The sequence below is a fragment of the Polyodon spathula genome, chromosome 4 (assembly GCF_017654505.1).
Source record: "Polyodon spathula isolate WHYD16114869_AA chromosome 4, ASM1765450v1, whole genome shotgun sequence".
NCBI classification, from domain to species: Eukaryota; Metazoa; Chordata; class Actinopteri; order Acipenseriformes; family Polyodontidae; genus Polyodon; species Polyodon spathula.
The window spans coordinates 73,650,851-73,670,573 of record NC_054537.1 but is presented as its reverse complement, the minus strand read 5'-3'; the positions used below and the strand labels follow the sequence as shown (position 1 = coordinate 73,670,573).

The following is a 19,723-nucleotide window of genomic DNA, read 5'->3' as shown; positions in this document are numbered from 1 at the left end:
CAAACTTTGCACCACTTGAAATACAACCCCCAATGAATTTGCATACTAATACAAAATATAAGCAAACAGACCTATTTTCCACAAAAGGAATAAACAGCTAATGCTTAATGATGGTATCTTTCGACTCCCATTCCAGCCGACAGTTGCAAAATCTGCACATCATTATTTTGTCACCATCAGCTGCATACATCCCCTCATGCTCAAATTCTTTGCAGCATTGTTTAATTGTTATGCGTGGTTTTGGCATTTAGAAAAAAATGTTTTTTCTCTTCCATCACAATTTGAATTCCCAAACGACTCGCTCAAAATTGTACATCTGCTCAAGCCATAGTGCTTCCGTTTCCCTTCAGACCATGTCTGTGGTAACAGCTGAGCCTTGACAACTACGATTGACTAAGTAAAACTAAGTATTTATTTAAAGTATTTTTTGTATAAACCTCCCAATTTAAAAAATGTAATTTTATGTTTGCTTTATAATGATTTTTCGTTTTATTTCATTTTGTATTTGCATTTCGTTTTATATGTTGTATTTCATTTTTTTTGCGTGCTGTTTCGTATTTGCGAAAAACATGGGGCTTTAAAAATAGAACTTGTTAGATAGAGGTTGATAGAGTGTAAAGCAGACCTAAATGGAGGAAAGCTCTTCTCTATAAGGGTGTGTACACCAGCATCAGAGAGTAGTACTGGATACTTTTTTTTTTAATTCGCTAACTTTAGCTTAAAGTGAATTTATGTTGCATTTTTGTTTTGTAGTATTGTGGGGTTTTCTATTATTATTTTGAGGGGGCTATACTATTGCAAAAGTGAAAAAAAATCAAACAAAAAATATTTTTCTTTAGGAGTTTTATGTCATAAATCTGGAATTCTATTACTTTGGAAAGTGCATGAATAAGACCAATAAAAAGCCGGCACTCTGCATAATAGTGGAAAAATATATTGTGTGTTACTGGAATACTTTACTATTCCACTGTTTTTAAGCAATTTTCCAAGATGTAGTCCAATAAACACCCTCCAGAATATATATAATATATATATATTCATATATAAATATATATGATAATATATATTATATATATATATATATATTATTAGCAGCAGGCGTGCCTTGCATTCCAATGTGATGTAGAGTTCTCTGAAAAAAATGGCATACTTTGGAGAGCGTACAGAAGTGCCCATATGTATTGACACCTTCTATTAATTTCAGTGTTGCTCTATTGCCCTGAGTGGCATGCAATAAATGTTGATTTTGATTAAAATTTAAAACAATGAGGAGGAAACATCAAGGTTCTTAGTCCCTGAATCTAATCCAACTGAGCATTTTGGGTTCAAAGTGAAAAGGGTGGTGAAAAGAAGACAAGTATAAAACAGTTGAAACATGTCTGTTGTGAAGTGTCAAAATATCCAACAAAATACCAAACGTCAATAAAGATATAAAAAATGTGTGTTGTTACTTATAATAAATACCTTTCATTACTGAACAATAGTGTATTTGTTCTAGTAGTATAAAAGATCTTTGATAGTTATGTCATTAACTACAAACAGTACATCAAAGAATGATTATCTGAACACATATGGCCCCCATTGTAAGCTGTACCATGGCTTAAGTATGGTTAAAAGTTAAGGATTAATAGTCTGCAGTTTCATAGCTTTTCACTATACTGAAACTATATAGGCCCGATTCTGTTTGGCAAAAGTAGCAAGTAGCAGATGTATCACCTAATCCAACCTTAAATGGCTGCACAGAGGGTTCATTGTGCTTTGCTTTCTTGCAGTTGAGACCACGATTTCCATGTTACAGGACTGGATCAAAACAATATATAACACTGTGGGTGTTATATAACAGGTGGGTGTTCTCCCCCACCTTGGCACGCTCATTGTTTTGTACTTGGGCATGTATGCACAATGACTCTGGGCGTGTGAGATTGTGTGTGGGTGGGTGTGTTGGGGAAGCCTCTGTGTGACTCACACAACAGGGAATTCCCTTAGGACCAGGGACAGTTTTGCATCTGGACTGACTGGACAGCTGGCTTAGACTCTTAAGGAGCAGTCTATACAGTACTGTACTTGTATCCACCGTAAATACTTTGACAATGCATAGCATAATGCGCACAACTTTTCAGTCATTGTTTCAGGGCAGTTTTAGTTTAGTATCATCAGGAAGGCTGTTTACATGAAGCAGACATAGACCAAGTGTCACTCTGAGACTATGATGAATTGGTGGCATGTGGTTTCTCCTATAAGATCCAGATTTGATTTGAAAGATTCTGATTATGAGTGTGTGCCAGGAGCCTGCTAGATTTTTTTTTTTTTTTTTAAACAATAATAATTTTAAAAGGGAAAAAAACATATTTTCTGTAATAATTCACAAATGATTTACTATTTCATGAATAAGCATTTCCATTTACAAACCACTGTTTCAGACAAACCGGTATACTTCATGAAAGTAGTTCTTTGTGAAATACTGTAGAGATGAAACTCATTCTCAATAAAGGCTTGGGATTTAGTGAGTATCTATAAAGCACTGCTCACCTTGCAAACTATGACCCAAGACAAGATCAAAACACTCACGTCTGCAGGCTGACAGATTTGGACTCATAAATGTCCTGTTTTTGGAACAGCAGCATAATGTGAGCGTTTGAGATGATGAATTCAATCTGTCCATAATAAATGCTTGGTTATGGTTAACAGTAAATCAGAACTGGGCAAATATAGTTTAATATTTGTCTGATGGATAATTTAGGGGTGTGTGGAATAGATTAATGTCACTCTAGTTTTCTAGTGAAGGCACAAACTACTTCAGAAAACTGCTTTTATTATTTAAATGGAACATAATATATATGTCATGATTCATTATCAGGAGATACTTTTTAAATCCTTGTAAAGAAAATAATCGCAAGTCTGTCTTAAAAAAATAAAAAAAATGAGCACAGCTGGCAGACATCAATTGGATTTTGAACGTGCTTACACTGGTGTTCCCACAGTTTAAAACCCTCCATCTATTAAAGCATGCAACGTTGGTACTAAATTAAATGCAGTAAACACCCAAGTGTAGAAAAATTATATATCACAGTCAACCACTTCTGGTACAGATATTTTCCTTAGGGGTTTCTATGATTTCTCCCTGATGTTTGCCCTATCTCCTATAGTTTCTACATCATACAGCAATTAAAAGCATACGTGGCTATTTAATTTCCTTTAATTGCATACAGTATGAGAAATGCCAGAATTGTATATTTTCAGCAACCCACAGACGGCCATTATATGAGCACACATGTCTGTAGCTACTTTATGTTATGTCTATGAGGATAATTATTTGCATTAAGAAAGGTAGGAGAAATGGTGTTCATCTGTTTGAAGCTGGACAGCTGCCAAGGCTGGGGGAGTTGCCTAGTTTTTAGAATTATAGAAGCATTCTGCAGATGTTACTGAGAGCCAACAGAACATTTTGTGGTTGTCAGTCCTCAGGCATACCCTGACATGAATCCCACACGTGGCAGGATCCCAATTCATGTGGATACTGGAAGATTTCCCTTTTCTTTCTTTCTTTCTTTCACTTCTTTCTTCTTCTTTTCTTTTCTTCTTCTTTCCTTTCCCTTTTCTTCGTTCTTTTCTTTCGTTCCTCGTCCTCTTTCTTTCCTTTTTTTCTTTTCTTTTCTTATCTTTTCCTTTCTTTCTTTCTTTCTCCAGCACAGTACTTTTCCTGACCAGGGGCACCAAACAATTTGTTCCATTGCATTTCTTAATTTTGACTGCATAAAAAAAATTGGGAAAACATGTTTACCCCAGACTGGTTGACGTAGTGTTCTAAGGTTTCCCTCTTGGAGTGTTTCCCAGTGCGGAGGCGGCGAGATTCCCTCTTGGTTCTCCAGACGTAATTTGAGGAATCATCCACTCTTTGTCTCTGCCACATAACAGCCTGAGCTCCAAACAGCGTGTCACTGCCTCTTAATGAGCTGTCTGCTTTCCTAGCCTATTCTTTTCTTTCAGCACAGATCTGTGATGTCTCGGGAGGCCTTTACAGACCCTGTTGTGCTGCTACTAGTGAAAGACTAAATACATTTATTCAAAGCTGTTTTAAACTGTTTACCATCTGTGTATTTCACTGGCAATTATAGATCTGGGCTGTCAAAAAAGAATGCCTTATCGTTTCCACTGCTGTTTATAAAAGGTTTAGGCTGACGCCCCCTCCTCAAAAGACCACATTTTGCTTGGCAAACAGATTATAATATCCTCAGATTGTCAAATAACTATTTATTTGTACATTGACTCAAAAGATTTATTGGAGCAATTCACTGGTCGCTTACAAGGGCTTGAGTAGAGTAGTATAAAAGGGGGTTGATTTGGGAACAGGGGTGCTTGAGTAACAAGGAATTAGAGACATAAAACTGGACAGCTTGAGAAGAAAATAGCTGGACAAGACGTACGATGTAAAACACTCTGAACTCTCACGTCTCACCGGGTCAGGACTCATAGGCAGCGCTGAGCGGCTATTGAGAATGAGAGACGGAACAAAGATAAACCTCTCAGTCCAGGTCGTTAGCCAGGCAGCGTCTCTTAGCTGCTGGTTGAACAAGGAGAATGAGAAGACAAACATAAAAGACACTCTCGATGAGAGACATAAAAGACAAAGGGATAGATCCGTCCGTGCAGCATCCTCAGGCAGCATGGCTGGCAGCTGGGCAGCGTGGAGAGTTAGGATAAAGTGTCTCGGGTCCGTGTTGGAGAGACGAAAATAGAGAACACACACACACACACACACCCCCCCCTCCCCCTTGGCAGGGCCCGGCTCGGCAGGTGGGGACTTGGGGCCAGAAGGGGCAGAAAGGTGCTCGGACCTGAAAAGAAACTAGGGAGATGGGATAGCAAGGTTGTGGCCTTGTTGAGGCTAGCGCATGAGCTGTGACAGGATAGTTGTGACCGGGTGTCCCCTCTAGCCGGCGAGGAACCGCCGGGGACGGCAATCACTTGGGCAGGAGGCCGACCCAGTCAGTCGGAAGAGTGAAACTCACTTCCCCCCCAGAGGAATCCCTGTGCGGACGGAGCGGTATTAGAAATAAGAGGAAGTGGAGGAGGAGGAGGACAAAAACAAACACAGACGGAGGGTTGAAGCAGTACTGAGTGTATAAAAAACAAAGAAAGAGATTGACAAGTGAACAGGAATATCTCTTTGGTTTTTACTGACAATCTATAGGAAAGACCATATTTACCACCATAACCTGCAGCTAGTCTCAAACTACTTCAGATACAAAGACTTCAGTATGTTATGACTCACTTCAGACAGTACTAATGAGTCACAGCCATACAAGTGCAGCAGTTTATGGTGATTGAATAAACAGAGCAAAATAAAAAAGGGTTATTCATTGATATGCTTCATAAAATAATAAAGAAAACGCAACATTGTGTGAGTTCAAACAAAAAAATACATTTTTATTTGCTATTTGTATGCTGTGTGCTATGGCAAGTATTGAAGTAGACATAAAAGAAAACCATGTTAACACAATGCGGGCAAGTACATTTTAATAAGGTTTAAATTAGAATGACAAGGGGCTGATGCATAGTTTAAAAAGGCAGCATTTTTAAAACAGCAAAGAGGAAGAACATGTGATATGTAATTGTTCTGTAATGCAAAGCACAGTCAACAAATCTTTATTGTTGTTGGTTTTATTACAGTTATTTATGGCTGTTCTAGGCCAAAAGTTTTGTATTGCCTAGAATTTTTGGATTGAGGCAGCATTTAAAGAAAAACAACCTATAAACGTAATTTAGATATTTTACTTAACATCATGTAATCAAAGAAACAAAATGATATTGCAAAAGTCTACTGGAAGCCATAATAGTAGTACAGTATTTCATGTTAGATTTCTAAATGCCACATTTTCCAATTCTTGTCAGTTTTTCGTTGAGAATATGGAAAACTGCAAAGCAGTATGCATTTCAATATGTTACATGACATTATTCAACAGGTTTCATTTGACTTAATGAAGAAAAATGAGTTAATTCTATATAGTGATACAAAACTTTTAGCCACAGCTGTAGTTAAACTTCTTAAAAAATTGTGGGAGGCACTGCCCTATCAAGTAATGGTTAGATTATTGAGATCCTGGGTTTGAACCCTAGCTCAGCCACTAACTAACTGCCTGGCCTTATCTAGATTATTTCTTCAGAAAGCTGTCCAGTTGGGTACAAGCACCAGCCTATACAAAATCATAGTTTTCAGTTAAATACCCCAAAAGTTGGTTTAAAATATAAGGTTATAAGCAGGCGAACCTTAGGGTATTAGGGACTATGAGCATTGGTAGAATGAGTGATATAGTCTATGCACACGTTTGCCATTATGTTTGCTTTACCATTAATACATACGTTAAACTAGAATGTTTTTTAATCATTAAAAAAAAAAACTTTAATTTTGTCCATTGGCACTTTCACTCAAAAGAGGGAAAAGGTTTGTGAAGGGAATACTGTTAAGGAGTTGAGGTACTTACATACCTGATTGTGATGCCTCAGGATGTCAAAATAATGCCAAATGGACTTTGACCATATCAATAATAAGAGTAAAGTATGGTAGCATTTCAATACGGTACAGCTGATAAATGGTGCTTTGATTGGCTTAAGTTTGCAATTTTAAGCAATGAATGAAGATGTGTTTATTTTGTTGTTGTTAAAGTAAAAAAAAAATACATATTTGTGTAAAATTCTGAAAGTTTAAGTTCAGAAACTTATGTGGGCGATGTTCTAAATGTATTCATGTGTAGGGGAATTCTGAGAGTGAGATGTTATGGAAGCAAGGCTGGGAAGTGTATACTGCTAAAACTAGTTACAGAATATGCCTGTGGGAAGTACTTCTATGATAAGGTCAGCAGTAATATTATCACGGTACAACACCTACTAAAACATTTCTTGTTTCGTAAAATACATACTTATACAGGAATCTGTGTGAATTAGCACTAGAAAACTTCCCTTGCGTACAGGAATTGAACAAACTGAGGATGCTCAATGCTATCGCTGCAATACATGTTTGAACAAAATCCTGTTTGTGCTGATATTTCTTAAATGCATGTCATGGGTCCGAAGTCAACAAAATGTTATTTTATAAAGATCACAGTGGTAGTGCTAGGATTCAAATTAACATAAATCAAACAGGTGACCTGTGATTTATGACCCACAAAGTTAAATAGCAAAGTTAAAATAAAAGTGTTTATTTTTGTAACACTTTAATAATGAGACATTGTCATGAATCAAAATGTTTAATACTAGTTCTGTTAGTTTGTTAAATTAACATTTTTTAGGCTGCAAACTGGTTTGAGTAAGACGAAAGGAAATTTATTTATTTTGTTTTTTTTTAAGATGGCCACCACATATGGGAGATGGACGCAAAAGTTGACAAGGACTCAATCAAATCTGTAAGTACAGCTAAGATTAATGTACAACAGGATAAACTACAACAACTTAGTCACTGGGGTTAGCTGGGTGGGGTGGGGGAGTGAAGCTGGCATCACTAATGGTTTGGTTCATGACAGTTAAACACTTATGTTCTGCAACTAGAGTTCATCTTTCCTCTGACTTCAATGTCAGAAGTTCACATCCTGTCGGCTGGCTTCTTTGGAACACTGCTAACACTGACAGGCAGCGGTCATTAGAAGCACTGCTGCTGCTGCGGCCCGGCCTTGCCAGTGCATGCATCTCCTGACCTTACAGAATACCCTGCACTGGAGATACTGCAGCCTAATACAAGTCAGCCATGAAGAATAGTTCAGTTATTCTGTAGAATAAGTCCAAAGAGTTTAACAATTAACATCAGGCTATGGAATGGAATGATTAATTGTGTATCAGTTAACTGTGATATACAAACAAAGGCTGTGGCTTATTTAAGTCCACCAAATGGAATGATGAATAAATGTTAAGTACTGTTATGTTCCCCCATCTCAAATAAACGTAGCCTTTTAACACACTAGTTACTGTATCATTGTCACTAGTTGTGGTATTAAAATTTTGCTTGCTGCTCAGCAGCTACAAGTGTTCAATAAAATAAGGAACATCTGATGGCTAACTTATGTTTTGATAGAAAAGCTATGATTCTGTTAGTTACAAAGTTCTTGCTCTCAGCCAGATCTACTAGCCCATTACACAACGAGTAAGAGAACATTATTAATACACAGCTCATGTTGATAACAAGTGATTACAGCTTTTTACCATGATTATCACTCTGAATGTTAGTGTTAGTTGTGTTAGTCACTGCCCAGTTAATATAAAGCATAGCCATCATCTTTGGCAAATGGATATGTTTCCAGAGTTATAAGTATGTATTTTGGCACATCATTTAAGCAAAACTGCTACTGTTACGCATAAGTAGCATCTCATTGATAAAACTAGTACTTGCAATCTCTCTGAAAAAAAAAAAAATCTCTTCAATCTTTTTTTATTCTTTAATCATTTATTATTTTTACTATATGCCATTTAAATCATGCATTAAATTCCAAACAAGGGGATGTAAATAGTTTTTATATAAAAGAGGATAATGTCCAAATTCCCATGCGTTCTGGACAAAAAAAAATTACGCAGACCTTTTTTTTATTTAATGCGGTATTTAAAAAAAAAAAAAATAAAAAAAATTATATATATAGATATTATATATTCAATATAATTATAATATATATATATATCTTATGATTTTTTTATATAGATATTATTAATTTTATATATATATTAATATTATTTTATATATATATATATATATATATATATATATATATATATATGATCTATATATATATATATATATATAAGTGCATACAGCCCTTTAAAAGCCCTCTGTTAGAAATTAGAACAAATAAGTTTTAGCTCATCTACAAATTGGCCTTTATTTTTTCTCTATTGATTGTTATTATTTGCAGTAGCAGGGTCTCTGTTCCCTGTTGCCTGTATGTGCCAATTACAAATATAAATCTCTTTCCAATCTGTTTTGAACTTAAATGTTTAACTACATGTGTCATCATTAGGTGCAAAACAGTGTTTCCACGACACCTTGCTTCTTATCCATCGCTGAACAGACACTATTTGAATAGACTGATGTATGTACATACAGGGATGGGCTGATAGCAAGAAATTGTGTGGGCAGCACACTCACACACTTGCTTCCACCCAAAATCCCAGCTTCCCATGACAGTGTGTAGAAGCACATAGCTTCTAATAAAATCTATTAGTACATGCTGGGAAATAATGATGCCTTCTTGGGCCACCCAAGCTGGGGCACAGAGACATTTTGGAAACAAGCTAGTAAATTCAAAGGCCTTGGTATCTTGATGCCACTGGCCAGCTTTTCTCCAAATATGATCTTATTTTTTGGTATCATTGGTAACATATCAGAGTAGTGCATTCTGTGAAACAAAAAAATCTGAATGTGACCCTTAAATAAAGTATGTCTTGACATTCTTTTGATATAAACAGCTCACATTCCTGTCAAAAATGGTTATTCTGACCTCGGGTTAAAGAAAATAAAACACAGAGACTAAACCAACACTATGGAAAGTCTTCACAGAAACTTTCTCTACAGAACAAAAATAGAAATAATCAGAAACAATAAAAGGAAAGCACTACTGGATGTTAACACAGTTGATTAGTCTTGTGCTAAACTAAGACTCTTTAATTCACGCTACTCAGTAAAGAAATGAGAAATCAAGAAAAAAGGAACACCTTTTATAACATTATTATAGCATTATATTGAATACTGTATATTAATTATAATTAATATAGAAAATGCAATACATATTATTATTTAAATCATCATATTTAAATCAAATTTAAATCATCAAATCATTTGAAATAATGTAATGAACAAGAAAATGTACTCTAAATAACTACTATAAATACTATATTCACCCATTAATTGTTTTTCAATTCATAAAAAGAACTTCAACTCCTGTTAGTGAGATTATTCTTCTATAATATACAATAATACAATTAATCTCAGACTTGATTAACAGTTTCTTAAGTTGTTGTAGTAAGTTGTTGCAGTGTAGTCTTATGAATATTTTATAATGATTTAGAACTTGCCTGTTTTTTTTTTTTTTTTTTTTTTGGGGGGGGGGGTGTGTAATTAATACAAAGCAAATAATAAATCCTTAGGATTTATTTATTTACCTTAATTTTATTTATAACACATAATAATTTTGTTTTAGACATAAGGAGTTATATATTTTATACATTATGTACACATTAAATTATTCATACCGGTATATGCAGGGTTACTATAAAGTCAGCTGGCCATGTTCCACAGGTAGAAAAAAACATTTTCTGCCAGAGTTTTTAAAGTTGGATGGGATGCTAGGACCTTATAAAGTAGCTGCCATCGAAAGTGTTATCAATAGAACACAGAATTTCTACAGTGACAAACAAAACTGCCAGCCGACTTACAATCATCCTAATCAGACAGATAGTTTGTGTATTAAACTGTATATCTATCAAGTGGTCTCCCTATAAATCTCTAAACACTATGCCTTCATATAGACCATTGCTACTGTCTTGTCCTTACTCAGTGAGTATGTATGTTTCTTGTTATAGACTTCATTAGTGGTTGAAGTCCCCCTGTACCGAAATCAGATGATAACCAGTCCCGTCCAGGTGAATTTTTATGTCTGCAATGGAAAGAGGAAGAGAAGCCAGTGCCAGCGCTTCACCTACCTGCCAGCTAATGGTAACCTTACCTTTAGATCCTGCTTCAGCACTTAGACTTTTTATTTTGTTTCTTTATTCATCATCAGTGTCCTGTTTTGAATCATTGACTTTGTTTCTCCATTACCTTTTTAAAAGCATTCCAAACAATTTATTTGGGATAACAGGACAATTAACTTTTGCATTCTAAAGGCTTGTTTTGTACATTTGCTTTTGTCTTCAAATCTGCTTAGTCACATTTGTAAATCTGAAAGGGGATGGATATGCATTCTTATAACTGTGTTTTTAACTCTTCAACACAATCAGCAGCACATAACCTTTATCTGTGTAAGAGCATTTCCCAAAACATTTACCCAAAACAGTTATCTAAATCTCTTTGCTTTAATCGTACGCTTTTGTTAATTTAGTCTTCACCCATTCATCTCTGCATGGGCGTGGAAAACCATTGTGCTTGTAAAGCCTTTTGTGTTCTAGTATTGTCTCTACCACCTGCTAGGTGTGTTATTTATAGACTGCTAGATTTTTTTTGAATAGATATTTAAAAAGAGAGAGAGAATTTTGAACTCTTCTAGTTACGGAAGTGAACTTGGAAAGCAAACCAAATTCCATTAAATTTCTTTCAAAACACAATTTCCAATGTAAGTATGCAATTCCATATTGTACATGACCTACATTTGCCCTTACAATTACAATGAGCAACACTGTGACAGTTTCCACAAGCTGCAGGAGAAGGTTTTGGTGATTGACCTTTGTCCCTGGGTGTGCTAATATTAATACCTGCAAGTATCCTGTCATATCCTGCAGTGTGGAACCTATTATTTAACACATTGCTTGTTTCAGCCTGAAAATATGTACAGACACCTATTATTATCGTCCATACCACTTCAGCTTTCCAGCTTTTAACAGCCTGTACTAAAGAGGATTGTTTTTAATACTACAGTTGCTTTAATCTATAAAAGACATGCTGAATATATTTATCTTGTACCTCCCTATGATAGCTGAGCTTCTTGGAATCCCAAACCTGAGGCTAGGATTAGGAAGATTTGCAAGCAGTGAATTTGCAAGGAGTGATTGTATTTACCTGTATGTCTAGAGCTAGCTTTATATGGCTGGGGCGCCTTGTATGGTCACCCCAGCCATAGCAGTAACTATATGGGTTTGAATTAGAGGTGTGCAGAGAAACTGAATAGTTGTCCCCTTTAAGATGTAAGTCGATTTTTAAATAACACCCAAGGGATTATTCTGTGGAAACTGAATAACTAATTAAATAGCTCTACTTTTGACTGACAGCTCTCAGACTCAACAACAGAGCACGTCTTAAATCAAAATTAGTTTCCTAATGAAGGTGAAGCAGATAGGTGTTCAACAGTGTGTAATTTATATTAATTGCAAAAGTCATTAATGATTGTATTGATGCTTACAAAACCACTACATTGAAATAAATACTGTTTAAAAGGGTTTACAGGAAAATCCCTAAACTTCCCCCAAACATTTTGCTTGGTTTCCTTGCAGTTCTGAAACTCCAGGTTCTCTCTCCATTGTCATGAGAATGTGATGGCGCACGCACATACCACGCACACACGATAGGAAGTGCGCTGCCAAAACATGGTTCGTCTGAAAGGGATGGATAAATTGCCTTCTAACAAGCAGTGCAAATTAACTAAACAGTATGTTTTATTTGAATGGCAACAAGTTTGAAAAGCCTTACTTTGTGTTCACGAGACTTCTGTAGTGACTATCTCGTTTGTAACCTTGTTGTTAAGATCAGCTGAAAGTAGCCCTGACAAGCTTCTTTGTTCAAATTGAAAAACTATAAATAATAATAAGCATACAAGGGGTTTAGAGGCCTCTTCACTCACATTCAGTATGTTTGTTTTTTGTTTGTTTTATGTGAAACCATTTATTCAGTGGTTCAAAGTATTGTCATTGCAGATGACTCCTAATAGTGCTTTATAATGTAGTTGTTTTATTAGCAAAAGTATACACACATGCTGATAGCTTTAAGTTTAGACTTTTCGGTTCTTTAGCAAGATGCCATTCATGTTACACTACTTAAGTGGCATGCATCATTGGCACCTACAAAGAACAAAAAAAAATAAATAAATAAAAGTCATGTTTGTACCCCAAAATATATTAAATTAGCATAGCTGGGAATTCATGGCTGTGGTATCCTATATTATCACTGGGGGCTTCCGACCTCAGAACCAGCTTGAGCTTGTATAGAGTTGAAGTAAAATCTCTTAAATCTAATTTTTAGGGCAAGATTTGTTTCACAAGACCGGAACAAATATGGGGCTTAGTTTCAGCTTGTTTCAAACTTACAGATCAAAAGTTACAAAAAAATGTCTGGGTGAATTTACATCTACTGAGGAATTTGGATATCCAAATAACAAAAAAAAAATATAATAACATTTTACTGGCAAAAGCCTTGCACTGTCCTTGTGGATTTTTGGATTCAGCTATTGTAGATTTACTACCAGTATTTAAAAAAATGTACTCTACTAAACATTTTGAATGGAAAATGTGTATATCATTAACATACATGGTGTATTTATCTAGGAAACCATATATATATATGTGTGTGTGTGTGTGTGTGTGTGTATATATATATACAGTCAATTTATTTTTTGAAAATAATAACATGGATGCAAAATGTTCTCTTATGGAATGTTGGTAATTTTTTTTTTGGTATTTCTGCAATGCTACGTCTGGGTTTTTGTTTTGTTTCTCTCACTTTATTACTTAACTTTTTTGGTGACCAAATAAGGCAGGCTTCACTTGATTTGTGTAAACAAGTTTAAGAAAGCTGCACAATATCAGTAGATGCACAAGGCCAAATTGGAATACTGATAATTTCTCTCCATAAAAGAAAACCCAAATTGCATGAAAGGTATTACCAAAATACCAAGCCAAAAAAGGTGAGCCTTTATTTTTGCACGCAAACCAAGCTTTTGCGAACCACTCCCAAATGCATCAATTATTTGGACTTTCATGCCACAATTTTGATACATGATTTTGATTACCCTCATTTTGACAGATAAAGGTGTTTCTTTTCTAGAGAGAGAATAATCTGAATGCTTACAATACCTGGGCCCTATGAAGCAAGTCCTTGATATTGAACCTTGCACAGGAAACCAGCCCATCTCCCTCCATAGCTTTAGGGTAACCATGAGAAAAGAGAATACAAAAGGTGTTATTCTAAAATGGAAAACTAAAGGGCAAAGATAAGATAAAGCAGTACTTTAAGTGCTATGATTCAATAATTTCAATCAATAATTCAGCTAAATCATAGGCATTAAATCGTACATGTACTTTACTTTTCTGTGTAAGGAGCCTTCACTAATTCACTACCCTCAATATTTCCCACTGTTGTATGTGTAAATCGGATAACAAAATAATGATGGAGCACTGATTTGTTAAACATCTCATAGCTAAGACTATAATGCATTTAGACTCCCACTGTGGACTTCCTATCTACTACTTACTCAAACACAAACACAGCTATCGTCTGAAGATTCCACAGTTCTGACAGTTTCTACTTAAGATGTTGTGGCTTTTCAATTAAAGCCCACGCTTTGGAAAATGCAAAACACCAAAAGCAACAAAAACTTGAGGGATTACTGTATTGCCTATACTAACTATTCAATCTGGATAGCAAAATACCCCTTTTGTGAATTGTAGGATAGAGTCATAAACTGTTGCTCTTGTGAGATGTCATGCACTGATGTTTGTAAACTCATTAAACATATCCTAAGATTTACTTTCTAGTACATACACTTTATTCTTGTCAAGTAAACACCTTTTTCTAAAGAAACCTGTCCATACCAGTCTTAACCCTAACGATGCAGGTAAAAACAAAGTTATTTGGAACAAAGGTGAATAGGAAGGAGCAACAGTAAATGGTAGAATCAACTGTTATTCCTTTAACACTATTTAATTAAAGTACTCTATTTTGGGGATTAAATCAATCTCTTAGTGGTGAGAATGTTATAAAAGTCATGGAATGTTCTAAATTTAAAAACAGCAACTGAATGTTAAAACATTTCGCAGTGTTGCTGGGTTTTTTCCAAATGTTATGAATGTACTGTTAATTGTATAATTTTGAAAGTAAAACAGTTACTTTTTATTGTGTGATTGACAAAGAGGGGTATTTCAACGTTTTTTCCATTGACATTAGTTTCCTGTTTCAGATAATTAATACATCAAAATGTTATATTAATATTTGAAAAACAAAAGCAACCCTGTGTTTCCAAATGTTTATAGTTCCTGGTGCTGAGAAGTCATTTTTAATAGATAAAGTCTCTGTTCTAATGAATACCAGTTCAGTCTTCTGTGAGCAAAGTATTACTACTGTGAAAACATGAATTTCCAAGGCAAAACTCCTGTATTTATTATAACAATAAAATAATAAATCGCTCCCTCTACCAGCAATGGTATTGGAAGCTAAGACAGCGGGTGTACAGACACAAACAGAAAATAACACAGTCCAATACTTGTAATCCCCATGGTGCACAAAACGGTGCTCTTCAAACAGGGGATGGTGGTGCTGTGCTGTGCAGTGCAGAGCAATTGGTGCTCAATGTGGTTGTGCTGGATTGTTGGCTGTAGCTACCTGGCTCCTACTCAGCTGTAAAACACGGAACCTAAAACAAAAACAAACAGCGCTCTGGCTTAGAAGTTCAGTATAAAGGGCAGTACTCACACAGCGGCGTCCCCTTTGTACTACCCAACTTCTCCCTTTGATCAGCCCAGCGCCACAGTCTATCCAATCGCTGCCTGCCCCGCAGCTGACCACAATGGAGTTGTTGAGTAAAATCGCAGCTACGCGCTCTGTCCAAAATGTCCGACTTCCAGTTGCTACCTACCATCAAGTCTGCCCATCTATGGGAAAGTACATAACCCACCTTACACAGCGCCCTTTCTGTTCGGGGAGAGATTTGCAGCTCAAATTTCTTATCTCTGTGGCACATCCATATTTGGATTTGTGGTTTGTAAAGTTATGAGACTCTGTGGGTTAATGTCGTGGGATTGTTAAGTGTCTGTAGCATCTGCCCACATGGAGGTGAATAACTTCCTATTGCTGTTCCTTAACTGCTCATGGTACCTGACCAAGGAGATAAATCTCAACCAAGTAATGTCTACACATTAAATCTGCTTAACTGTGAAATGTATAAAACATACTAAACTGTTTCATTTTGAAGATTTTCTGATTGTGTTGGATTTTTTCTTCCATTATAAATATGCACAAATAAATTACTGTAAAAGCATAGCACAGTGTAGTAAGACATAGCAAATATAAAGCATAGGAAGATTTATAGCAAGACTATATTAAAGGGTAATATAACTATGGTATGGTAACTATGACATTGTATAAGATTATGAAAGGCATGGTTACTGGAGAATTAGGGCTATCCATAAAGTTTTGAAAAGTTAGCAGTTTTTAGCTGGACAACACCAAAGCTTTTGCAGTGTACAAGCAGGTTTGTCAATAACCAGATTGCCCAAGCTGAACTCTGCATGTTAGATGTTGAGGTATCATGTTGTTCAGGACTGCTGTGAAGTTTACCCAGCCTTAGCATTTGTTTATTCCAAGTGACTGGCATTACCCTAAAGCCCTTATCCCCAAGGGACCAGCTTGTTGATATAGTTGTTAACTAAACTGAAACATTTAGTTCAAAAGATATTTAGACTGGGGCTCTTTAGTTCTGCATGCAGCTTGTTTCCATAGTTGTCATCTTACCTTCCGGAGGTGGTGAAGTTAATCTTTTGAGGAGGGTATAAAAGAAAAGCAGTGAGGTCAATACTTCAGTTTTTCTTGGACAATATCCAGGCAATATTTAAAGCAGTTGTACTGCTTATGGCTCATTCCAGTCCAGAACTGTGCTCTGCCCAAGTCCAGGTGAACCTGGCAGGTTCTGTTAAATAAGGAAGGACCTGGACAGAGCACTGTGATAGACTGGAATCCACATGTGAGTACCATTGAGAAAGTATAATAACATACTGTGTGAATTTTACACGTTAACTCAAAAGTTCAGGAACCGTGCCAAAGTTAAGTAATGCCCAAGAACATTAAAATAAAATAAAATAAAAAAATTTAAAAGTTAAATGTTAAAAACAAAACTCCAGGGATAAGTAGACTACAACAAACTTGCATTTAAAAAAAATGTAGCTGACAAAATTGGAACCTGGAAGGTGGGTGGTTTATCTGGCTCATTACCTGCTTTTATTGTTTTGGAAAGCTGCATTTTTCTGTATGCCAAAGCTAGTTTATGTGGGAAACACCAGTAAAAAACATCCTACTCATTCCAGTCATCTTCCTTTCATTATGATACCATCATTCCATCAATAGCAGTTTCCTATTAAGTCATTTATAGAATATATATATATATATATATATATATATATATATATATATATATATATATATATATATATATATATATATAGAGAGAGAGAGAGAGAGAGAGAGAGAGAGAGAGAGAGAGAGAGAGAGAGAGAGAGAGAGAGAGAGAGAGAGAGAGAGAGAGAGAGAGAGAGAGAGAGAGAGAGAGAGAGAGAGAGAGAGAGAGAGAGAGAGAGAGAGAGAGAGAGAGAGAGAGAGAGAGAGAGAGAGACACACACAGTGGTTGCAGAAGTATTCATTCCCCTGCAAAGTTTTCACATTTTGTTGACTCCTGCGCTTACTCCACAACGCTTTCAAATTAGACTTTACCTGTAGAATCTACACAAACTTCTCCACATTGATAAAGTTAAAAAATACATATAGAATATAAATAAGTAAGATTTACAGAGAAAAACAGATTAATCTCAGTTGCATAAGTATTCAACCCCTTTGCTACTGCAGCCCTAAATTAGCTCAGGTGCAAATTATTTGTTTGAAAGGTCACAAAATTAGTGAAATGGTTTCAGCCGGTTTCACTCAACGTGTTTTAACTTGTAGATAATTTCCTTCAGGTATATAAAGAATTTCAAGTTGCAACTCACATAGTGATCCAACAAAGCAACCATAAAGACCAAGGATCTTTCGAAACCAGTCAAGGATAAAGTGGTAGAGAGGCACAGAGTGGGAAAAGGGTACAAGAAAATGTCAAAATGGCTGATTATCCCTCTAAGCACAGTGAAGTCCATCATTAAGAAATGGAAGATGCATCATACCACCCAGACACTACCCAGATCAGGTCACCCTCCCAAACTCAGCAGCCAGGCAAGCAGGAAACTGGTTTGTGATGTCACTCTGAAGCCAACAATGACCTTGAGAGATCTGCAAAGTTCAGTGTATGGGAATCAGTGTTCACACATCAACAATAAGCCGGTCCTTGCACAAAGCTGGCCTGCATGAACGGGTGGCAAGAAAGAAGCCATTACTCAAAAAGCCTCATCTTAAAGCACATATGGAGTTTGTGAAAAAGCATGTAGATGATACTGCAGACATGTGGAAAAAGGTTTTGTGGTCAGACGAGACAAAAATATAACTTTCCGATCTAAATTCCAAGCGTTACATCTGGTGCAAGCCCAACACTGCACATCACCCAATCAAAACCATCCCAACTGTCAAGCATGGTGGTGGCAGTATCATGTTATGGGGATTCTTCTATTCAACAGGGACTGGGAAGCTTGTCAGGATGGAGAGGAGCATGGATGGTGCTAAGTACAGGCGAATCCTTGAGGAAAACCGGTTTGAGTCAGCCAAGACTCGGAAACTGGGGAGTAAATTTACATTTCAGCAGGACAATGACCCGAAGTACAAAGCCAAAGCCACACTGGAGTGGTTGAACAAGAAGAGAATTAATGTTCTTGAGTAGCCCAGTCAAAGTCCTGTGTGTGTGTGTGTGTGTGTGTATGTATGTATGTATGTATGTGTGTGTATATATAATTTGTATACCAATAAAGCCAGTTCACAAGGAGAATGAGGCTTGTCACTGTCGTCAAGTATCTTGACTTCCTTCCTGCCAGCTAAATTTATCCTGTGATTATTCAGCGTGATGCTTAATGTAGTTGGTGGTGATGACAATCTGAATGCATGTCTCTTTATCACCTAAGAATTATTGCATTCACTCTTCTAAAAAAAACTAAAACAAAAAAAAGCTTCCCACAAACAATGAAAGGCAGTACAAAAACCTAGATGTGAAGCATGTATGAGTGATATATGGAATTATAAGTCTAACAGGCAAACCCATTCACAGTCTTTGTGCAAAGTTTATCTTCATAATCCCAAGCAACTAATTTATCCATTTATTTTATGAGCAAGACCATCTAAAGCAGCCAGCATTTTAATTGTACAGTTATCTTATTGGAAACGTCCTGTTTCCCTATCTTTAACTACACCAGTGAATCTCCTATTGTTCAAACAGTGAATCTCTTCATCACGGCTCAATACGTCCTGTCAATCCTGACAAGAAATTTGAACACAGCCTGCCTAGTACATTGTTGGTTGTATTAAATAAAAAAAATAGCTTTTTTTTATTGAGCTTGTCAGATGTAGATAAGCCTGAGTGACGTTTACATAACCTTACATCTTGACTATTCTATATACCCCCAGCAATAACAAGACTTTGCTTATCTTGGCATTGTTTCTTGTTGTATTATCATGTGAAGTGGGTTTGTTTTTCCTTATATTTTCAAGACAAGAAATACATTCAATAATAAGGAATGCTGTGCAGATTTGCAGACGCGTGCAGACTCTGAATAAAACCTATACAATAATTTTAAATTCTATAGTTATTATTTGCAATGTAAAGATTTTTTAATTAAAATTCTGGCCCACACAGTTAAACAATGTACTGTAAAACTACATGTTGCTATTAGCAGAATGTATGATTAGCTAATGTGTGTGTGTGTGTGTGTGTGTGTGTGTGTGTGTGTGTGTGTGTGTGTGTGTGTATATATATATATATATATATATATATATACACACACACATTGCCCCTCAATGTATCCGATGCATCTCTTCCCAAAATGATGATCAATACAGCATGCTCACTAATTGTACTTATTGACTGATGCTTTTCAGAAGTCACACTCCTTTTCTGGCATCTTAGCTTAAAATGTTTTAACC

The 19,723-nt window shown here is 36.0% G+C and overlaps 1 protein-coding gene across 4 annotated transcripts in view; it reads left to right on the top strand.

Annotated features, from left to right (window-relative positions):
* LOC121314840 (nuclear factor of activated T-cells, cytoplasmic 1-like) overlaps window positions 1-19,723 on the top strand; it is a 107,295-nt gene that overhangs the window by 48,993 nt on the left and 38,579 nt on the right. For all 4 annotated transcript variants that reach the window (XM_041248554.1, XM_041248553.1, XM_041248551.1 and 1 more), the window contains exons 7-8: window positions 7,345-7,400; window positions 10,558-10,690. In XM_041248554.1, coding sequence (XP_041104488.1) covers window positions 7,345-7,400; window positions 10,558-10,690 — 189 coding nt within the window. The remainder of the gene's footprint in view (window positions 1-7,344; window positions 7,401-10,557; window positions 10,691-19,723) is intronic.